Source organism: Scylla paramamosain, chromosome 5 (assembly GCF_035594125.1).
Source record: "Scylla paramamosain isolate STU-SP2022 chromosome 5, ASM3559412v1, whole genome shotgun sequence".
NCBI lineage: Eukaryota > Metazoa > Arthropoda > Malacostraca > Decapoda > Portunidae > Scylla > Scylla paramamosain.
The window spans coordinates 23,872,556-23,882,555 of record NC_087155.1 but is presented as its reverse complement, the minus strand read 5'-3'; the positions used below and the strand labels follow the sequence as shown (position 1 = coordinate 23,882,555).

The following is a 10,000-nucleotide window of genomic DNA, read 5'->3' as shown; positions in this document are numbered from 1 at the left end:
GTCAAAGCAGTAGTCAAAAATTGATAGATAAGTGTCTTGAAACCTCCTTCTTGAAGGATTAAAGTCATAGGAAGGTGGAAATACTGAAGCAGGCAGGGAGTTCCAGAGTTTACCAGAGAAATGATGGTAAATCATTCATTTACCAATGAATGATTGAGAATACTGGTTACCTCTTGCGTTAGAGAGGTGGACAGAATAGGTGAGAGATAGAAGAAAGTCTTGTGCAGCGAGGCCGCGGGAGGAGGTGAGGCATGCAGTTAGCAAGTTCAGAAGAGCAGTTAGTATATATATATATATATATATATATATATATATATATATATATATATATATATATATATATATATATATATATATATATATATATATATATATATATATATATATATATATATATATATATATATATATATATATATATTATAGCAGCATGTTGGCCGTGACTCGTGCCCGCCTCAACGCCATCTCGGTGAAGAAGAAGAAAAAGAAGGAAAAAAAAAAACAATAAAAACTATACTAAAAATAATCAAATAAATAAAAACAAAAACAAACAATCTCAACAACGAGTTTTGCAAAATATTTTCCATCACATAATTACATAAACTAATTCTTACATTAACTGGCCAGACTTTAAATTAATAATGAGTCTGTAAGTCGTATGGTTGTTTAAGTTCATTGTTCAGGATACAGCTGACTGGTATTTTAGGTAAGAGGTTTTCTTGGTGGACATAATAAATACCATTATGATCAAGGGAACACTGCTTCCTGAGACCGTATAATGTAAGGGATATTACAACAAAATTGCTTAGTCAGACACTAACTATACCTGACGAGGTTAAGTTTCATTGAGGAGTAACTGCATCCCGCGGCACCGGGCAGGTATTTTAATTGCCAAAGACGTGCTGCTAACGCTAAGAAAAATTCGCTCACTCCCTAATGATTCTGTGGGAGCTCGACACATTTTGAAGTGCTCCGAGTGAGGAAAAAATGACGAGTATAAACCTGCACCACCACACAACACGAGGCAACATCTCGTCCACAACACACCTGCCACCACACACTGAATAACTTCAATGTATTGCACACGCACGTACATACACATTTTCATATAAGTACAAGTAATTTCTAGAATTATCATTTCTTATGAGAGAATAAACAAAAACATTTTTAATGCAAGTACCTACCCTCGTTGGCCCATCGAGGTGCAGCGGCTGGCAGCGGTGACCGTGTTCTTGCCTCTTGAGAATGAAGAGTTGCGGAACAGAGACGACTGCCGCGGCACACCATGAGACTGAAGGGTGTTGCTGCCAAGTGCCCATCTTACTTCTTTTCGCTTTCCTTTCGTCAGCCGCTGAAAAACAGAAGAAAACAAAATGATCATCTCATAAGGTGTCTGAAGTTAATGAAGTATCTTTTACTTGAGCCTCCATCTCCAGCATCAGACCTGTCCCTCCAAACTAGTAGTCCAAAGGAAACACCGCCGGCTACTCATGCATGGCTCTGTTTCTACCGCAGAGACGCGACAGACACAATTTGAGTGTTCTTTGTAGACATAAGAAGTTTTGCTGATTGTCCCTTCTGATCAGGTTCGCCGTAGCTGTGTGGCTTTATGATGCTACAGTAATTACCAAGGCTTCCGAACCAACACTGATCGTAAACACGCACGTACGCACGCGCTTAATAAAATATTTTGACAATGAAACTTAAAATTTTTCCAGAATTTGGTGAGAAAATGTCACAATAAGTACAAAGAGATTATATACAGTTTTACAATGAAAATTCTTACAGGATATTAAAGCTTGTCATTCTTTAATGTTATCATATATCACTGCAAATGTTCATATTACCAGTGTTTGTACTACTAATGTAGTACAGCATAACAAGTCACTTGAGTTGCCTTTACACTGAAAAGTTCTTCTCAAAAAAAGAAAGAAGCAAGTTTGATGAAAAAATACAAATAATATCAATAACAAAATATATGAAGCAGTATTAAAAAAAAAAAACGAAGAAAATATATCGAGGTGAAAAGAAAATGAAACTATAGTGTAGTGATGACCGAAACTTGGTTCCTGTTGAAACCAAATTATGACTCTGTTAATTAAAGCAATCAGAAAACCATGAAATTACACACACACACACACACACACACACACACACACACACACACACACACCACTTTTATCGCCACCATCACCATTAATGTCCAAACAAATAATAGAGAAGGACAACAAACCCCTCACGACATCCTTGCAGTAATATGAGCGAAATGGTCAGGAAGAGGAGGAGGAGGAGGAGGAGGAGGAGGAGGAAGAGGTGGAGGAGGAGGAGGAGGAGGAGGAGGAGGAGCGAAGAGGTCGTGATCATAGCGCACAGGAGCCAAGCGGTGCCAAGCAGTGCCAAACAGTGAGTGCCTTATGCCAGACGTGAAATAAGAAGCTAATTTTAGTGCAAGAGGTTGTATGATGTAAGAAGTGACACTCCTGCTGGTGATCCAAGGGAGGGAGAGGTTGAGGGCAGGAGGCTGAGGGAGGGGGAAATGTGTGGGTCAGAGAGAGAGAGAGAGAGAGAGAGAGAGAGAGAGAGAGAGAGAGAGAGAGAGAGAGAGAGAGAGAGAGAGAGAGAGAGAGAGAGAGAGAGAGATTCCAAGAAGGGGAGGGCAGATTCAGATCCCATGATACAGTTGTCAACACGACCAGGTCTTAATAGCGCTTGAAAATAACCCTTCACATATATATACCTATCATGGATTTTACGCTCCAGCCACCACCACCACCGCACACCACCTCCACCACCACCATCACCACCACCACCACCGTTACCTCCACCACCACCACCACCACCACTCACACGTATGCACGCAAGTACGTAACCGCAGAGATACACACACGCAAAAACCTGAACCTAATTGTTACTCAAAAATGTGGAAAATTAAATAATGTTTCGTGGAAAATTAGGAAATGGATACACGGAATCTCTCTCTCTCTCTCTCTCTCTCTCTCTCTCTCTCTCTCTCTCTCTCTCTCTCTCTCTCTCTCTCTCTCTCTCTGTTTGTTAGTATCAGGCACCATCTCCGCGACACAATGGCCGCCTCAGCCACACGGACTTAGTATTCTGGGCGGCCCCCTGAGGAAGGACACCAGGGAGGGGGGGAGGAGGAGGAGCAGAAGAGATGGAGATACGTAGCCAGGGTGAGAGGAGGCAGGGAGGAGTAGGAGCAGGCAAGACAGGGACAGAGCAACAGCAGGGTGAGTAAGATGGTCAAACATTTCTATACAGGATTATTAAGACTCACGCACCGCTACCTTGTGTTCTACCCTCATTGCATTTAGGGCTATACTTTTTGAAACACTTCTGCCGCACCTCAGAAGTCTCCAGTTTGAGTTACCTGGGTTTTCAAGGGTGTATCTATAGTTCTAGTGGCAGATTAGCAAGATTTCTATATTACTAACAGGGGAAGCACTCTTGAGAACCAGGTTAAATCATCTGTGTGGCTTTTGAAAATAGTTGTGGTGAAAGAACAACGTGTTTCTGAATACGAGCTTAGATTAGAGAGGTGAAGGTGAGAGTGAGTCAATGCTCCTCTTTCAGTACCAAGAAATGTCTTCAGATGAACATTTGTGAACATATATCTTTCGTTACTAGGAGGGGAGCTAATATTGATAAGGGGTTGATAATATGAGGAGTGTGTGTGTGTGTGTGTGTGTGTGTGTGTGTGTGTGTATGTGTGTGTGTGTGTGTGTGTGTGTACCTCAGGCTAGGGGTCAAGGAAGGGATGGGCTTAAGGGGCAGAAGGTGAGGGAATGGGTAAGGCTTTTGAGGTCACGCTGCTGAGTGCGGGGTGACTCATGCTTGGGCTGATGGGGATGATGGGGGAGGTGGAGGTGGAGCCAGTGGGTAGACGGTGACGGTGTATAGTCAAGGGCTGGGATAGAAATGGTGGTGGTGGTAGTTGCTGTAGTGGAGGTGGTGGAGATGAGGTAGAGTGATGGGGATGGTGGAGCAATAGACATGTGGTCAGGATGGGTGGAACAGGAATGCGGGGAGGGTCGCAAGGGGAAGAATGGGGAGGATGATGGTGAGTATAAAAAAAAGGATGCTAATGAAGAGGAGAAATGGGCGGCAAGAGTCAGGAGATACATGATTGTCCAGAAAATTGTAGGATAAAAAAAAAACGAGTTACTTGAGACACAGCCAAAAGTCACGTAGAGAGAGATGGACGGAAGAAATTGACGGGAACTTGTTAAAAAGATAAAATGTATATAAAGGTAATAATACTAACCTGAAACACACAAATAAAACAAAATAATGACATAAGAAAAGAGAAAACTAGTAAATTAAAGGATGTAAAGACACAAAACAGGAAAATAAAAGTAAGGTAACAAAATAATTAACTCTGAAAATGAAAATAATTTAACAGCATGATTATGACAAACGGAAAAGCACACAAAAAACAAAATAGAACTTGATAAACAAACAAACAAACAAACACATATATACGCACACACACACACACACACACACACACACACACACACACACTAGAAAACTATGGAAAAAATGTAAATAAATAAAAAAAAAACTTTACACAAAACATAAGTAACCAAGCAAATAAAAAAAAAACATTCAAATAAAAAAAAAAACAGGACATAAAAAAACAACAACACAAGAAAAGGAAAGAAAAAAACAGAAAACCAAATAAAAAAACATGACTACAAAAACTACAAAAAGAAAAAACAAGAAAAGAAAGAAGAAACACCATATAAGTAAAAAAAAAAAAAAAACGAATAAAACAAAATATAAATGAAGATGGCGATGAGGTGAGGAAGGGAGGGAGTGAGAGAAAGAGAGAGAGAGAGAGACGGAGGGAGGGAGGGAGGGAGGGAGGGAGAGAAGGCAGGCCCATCCCAGGCAAGGCAGTGCTAACCAGCGGCCACTCACATTAAGTTTATAATGTATTCAACCACGTGTATAGACATCGATTGTTCTCTCGCTCGTAAATATTCATCGGTAACTCATCGCCACGCAGGGAAAAGTTTTCTCCCTTCAGGTGTAGTCGTAACAGGCGGTCGTAGTAGTCACAAATAGTCGTACTTATCATGTAGTCGTAGTAAGCAGGTAATAATTGTAATCAGGTAGTAATAGGAGTAATCAGATAGTCGTACTAATTAGGTAGTCGTAGTAATCTAATAGTTGTAGTAACCAGCTAGTTGTAGTAATTAGGTAGTCATTTCGTCAGCAATCAGGTAGTAGCAGTAGTAGTAGTAGTAGTAGTAATAGTAGTAGTAGTAGTAGTAGTAGTAGTAATAGTAGTAGTAGTAGTAACCAAATATAGTCGTGCTTACTACCCCCACGACTTGCTCACTCACTCACTCCTGGAATATAAAGCGAAGGACACACTGTAGGTTGCAAACAAAACGAACCTGCGTACAGACAGACAGGCACACGGACAGACAGACAAAAGCATGCATACATACATAAATATTCCCCCAAGATAACTCGACGGAAAGATAGATATGCAACACACACACACACACACACACACACGTTCATCTTACTATTCACCCTCTTCACAATCCTTCACTTGTCCTTTCACGCATGTTCCTTCACTATTTCATCCACACTAACCACCCGTTCATCTACCCCCCCCCTCCCTCTCTCTCTCTCTCTCTCTCTCTCTCTCTCTCTCTCTCTCTCTCTCTCTCTCTCTCTCTCTCTCTCTCTCTCTCTCTCTCTCTCTCTCGTGCACCGGAGGGACTCGGCTTGATGCAAAACACTGATAAGAATTAGACTCCTCCTCCTCCTCCTCCTCCTCTTACCCAGCCGGTGTATGACTTGGGAGGAGGAAGAGGAGGAGAGTATGAGTAAGAAGATAAAGAAGGAAGGAGGAATGAAGGTTGAGATGATAATGATGAATAATAAAAAGAAGATAAATAAGGGAGGGGGTAAGAATGAAGGAGAGGAGTTGATGGAGAAAATAAAGATTATGAAAGCGAGAGAGGAAAATAAAAAAAAATAAAAATAAAAAAGATGATTAAGATAATAATGCTGATAAGAAAGAAAAACAATAAAAAAATGACACAGGGAAAAGACACGAGAATAGAATAAACAAAAGAGAATAATAAAAAAAACCCATAAGAAATCTACGAATGAGTGACGGAGAAGGAGAAAGAAGAACCAAGAGAGAGAGAGAGAGAGAGAGAGAGAGAGAGATTGAGAGAGAGAGAGAGAGGGAGAGAGAGAGAGAGAGAAAGCATTGAGCCAGGACACGTTTAGGGAAAGGCTGTACTCGTAGGTAGGATGCTGTACGACCCTTGACTCCCTTAATGAGGTTCCCTGGGGCGGAGGAGCGACGGAGGAGGACATGGGAGGTCGGTGTCTAGCGGCGCCTGTGACCTCTGACCCCGTACACGCTTCCAGGGCCGACGGTTTCCGGTTATGAAGACTTTACGATTACTAGATTAGTGTTAGTGTGTGTGTGTGTGTGTGTGTGTGTGTGTGTGTGTGTGTGTGTGGGTTTTCCAGGAAGGCGCTGCAGATTTGGGTTGCTGCTTTGCATGATATTTATTGGGTTGTTGCTCTTAAGTGGAGTGCGTGGTGGATGATATCTTAGTTTGGTGGTGTGGGTGTTGGTGGTGTTGGTGGAATTAGTAGTGGTGGTGGTAGTAGTAGTAGTAGTAGTAGTAAGATTCTGTTGTGACGTAGGATAACACACACACACACACACACACACACACACACACTGGAGGCTGTGGGTGTGAAAGGGACACATATCACTCGTCTTTAATGGCCACTCAGTGTAACTCGGGGTGACAGAGTGGAGACCGGATGAGAGAGAGAGAGAGAGAGAGAGAGAGAGAGAGAGAGAGAGAGAGAGAGAGAGAGAGAGAGAGAGAGAGAGAGAGAGAGAGAGAGAGAGAGGTGCAGCCAAGCGACGGGTACGAGTAAAGGCAGATGCAGAAGGGTAAAGGAAGGACAGGGCAGGGCAGGGTAGGGGGCAGGGGGGAGGCAGTGTGAGAGGCAGGGGCAAGGGGCAGGGAGTGGCATCAGGGGAAGGTGAGGCTGAAGGTACAGATGAGGTGATAAATGCCAGGTGGTGCCTTGCCGCGGTACGCATCTCCGCTTACTTGGTCACTGGAGGTACGAGAAAGGCAGGATTAAGTCTCTTTATTGGGTTAAAGTACCTGAATTACCTGTGCCAGTATCTACCTGTAAAGCCCTTTTATAGACCCTGTTTTATGTGCTTCCCTCACTACATATTTCCTGAACGTCCAGAAAGGAAGGATGGAGAATTGAGGTGGATAAATGTCAGTAACTTAATCGGGATTCGAACCCTGATATATGTAAAACAGAAGTACTATCTATTTCACCACAGCACCAAAGAGGGCGAGGTAAGTCAGAGAGAGAGAGAGAGAGAGAGAGATAGAGAGGGTAGAAGGAGAGGCAGGGTAGTAGGGAGGGAAGGTAGTATGGTGGTGATGGGTGGAGTGGGATAGTGATGGTGGTATAAAAAGGAGAGTGTTTGAAGTGTGGAGCTGGGGAGGGTGTTGAGGTGAAAGCAAGGAGGATGGTTGTGGTTGTGGACGGTGGAGTGGTGGTTGGAAAAGATGGAGAAGAGGAACTGTGAGAGGAGAGTGGAAAGGGCAAGGATGAAGTAATGGATGAAAGTGGATGAAAAAGGTTTGGTGGGAGGAAGGCGAAGGAAGATGTGGCAGTGTGAAGAAATCAATTACACAAGAAAATGATGAAAAAAAACTCAATAACCCGCTAGAAAATTTAACACACAATAGAAACACAAGCGCAACACACACAAATATACACACATACACACTAAAAAAAAAAAAAAAAACGAAAGTGACATTACACGGGAATACCATAAGAAGGCGAAGGCTGTGCATGTGAGTCACGGCAGCCTCTGTTCTCCTTTCAGACAGTGAGTGCAGGCAGACTGTCGTAAGAACACATAAGCTGCAAAAAAGTCCTACACGTGGCAGTCCTTATTTAAAACAAACTTATCTATGTATATCCACCAATTATCCTTATCTATAAATTCATCTAATCTTTCAAAGCTCCCTCTTCACTCAACACTAGCAGCAGTCTAGGAACTGACCATCTGTTATCCCCCTCAAAGGGACGGATGCAATACAGTGGAAACACTATTAGTACACAAAGGCACACACAAAACATAATTCAATACTCGTGTGTCATATCACAATTATGCTTAACTATGAACAGCAAATATAAATGTTTGAATGAGCTACACTTTATCATTAATAATCATATACTCATGTCTCAAGCGCGATTTATCTCAAAACAAGAGAAATAATTCATGAGGCGGAGGCTCAAGTTTATGTGAGTTGAGTATTTTTCTTCCTAGTTTTGGCCGCACGCCTCAAGGCCACAGTGTGCAGAGTGTTAAGTAAATGAAACACAACTAAACCGGTTGCTTCTCATCTCGTATGCATTTTTGTCGCCAATGCCTCGAGTTGCCACGTGCCGTTAACAATTTAGCTCCGAAATAATCATAAAATCATCGCAGGTTTATGTTGAAAATTGAGGATAAAAAAAAAAAAAAAAAAAAAAAAAAAAAAAAAATATATATATATATATATATATATATATATATATATATATATATATATATATATATATATATATATATATATATATATATATATATATATATATATATATATATATATATATATATATATATATATATATATATATATATATATATATATATATATATATATATATATATATATATATATATATACAGTCATGGTTTCTGATACGTTTTGGAGATACCCACACACCCACCCACCCAACAACACACACACACACACACACACACACACACACACACACACACACACACACACACACACACACACACATACACACACACTTCACTCTCCTAAATGTCATAAAAGACTTTTTGAAACTTATTTTACAATTCCGGGAGAAATTTGCATGCCTCTTAGGTTCTACAAGGCAGGTCCCATTAGCCTAGACCAGCCTAAATGCAGTGTGGCGGCGGTAACACAAGCATACAAGCGGACAAGCTCATGCGTTCAAACACTCGCTCAAACACACACACACACACACACACACACACACACACACACACACACACACACACACACTTTTCTGCTTCATGACTGCCAACATGAATGCACCATTTATCATTATATTACTATTATTATTATTATTATTATTATTATTATTATTATTATTATTATTATTATTATTATTATTATTACTATTATTATTATTATTATTATTATTATTATTATTATTATTATTATTATTATCATTATTTTTAGTAGTAGTAGTAGTATTGTATATAGATATTGATTACTATTATAGACACCACACACACACACGCACACACACACACGTACCAGACCTTTCTCTTCCTACGTACTTGATAACACAAGGTAATGTTCCTCGCTTTTATTGATACTGGCGCCGTGTGTTTATCTTTTTCATTTCCTCTTCGATGAGCACGAAGCCACAAAGACACGAAACCGATTATCAATGTCACCACTGATCTGAGTCATTGAGTTCCGTATCATTTGCTCCGTGTAATCGTGCAGAAGCAAAAAGTAATATGGAATAAGAAAAAATAGTATTCAGGATGGGATTTCCATACTTTGACGGTGAATCCCAACCGGTGACTGCTGCAGCATCGGGGGCAGCGCTGGGCAGCCTTGGCTATGTTGGTAATTCCAGTCGCACTTCGAAGGACGAAAAAATAAGAGGCAATTACATTAGAAAATCTGTGAGAACTGCTTTCACTTATCGCTTGGAAAAAAAAAAGAAGGAAAACGACTAATGCATTATCTGCCTTAATTTTCTTTGGGTTGTTTTTACATAGGCTTATGCTTGATTCACTCAGACTGGTACAACTAATACTTCATTAAATATTTTAAAGGCACCATTTTCAGCTCACTTCTCGCAACCAGAGGCGCAACTAAGATAAATAAATAAGAAGGAT

The 10,000-nt window shown here is 40.7% G+C and overlaps 1 protein-coding gene across 12 annotated transcripts in view; it reads right to left on the bottom strand.

Moving 5' to 3' along the window:
- LOC135100682 (helix-loop-helix protein ngn-1-like) overlaps positions 1-10,000 on the bottom strand; it is a 589,312-nt gene that overhangs the window by 177,668 nt on the left and 401,644 nt on the right. For all 12 annotated transcript variants that reach the window (XM_064003834.1, XM_064003835.1, XM_064003833.1 and 9 more), the window contains one exon: positions 1,185-1,351. In XM_064003834.1, the coding sequence (XP_063859904.1) occupies positions 1,185-1,351 (167 nt within the window). The remainder of the gene's footprint in view (positions 1-1,184; positions 1,352-10,000) is intronic.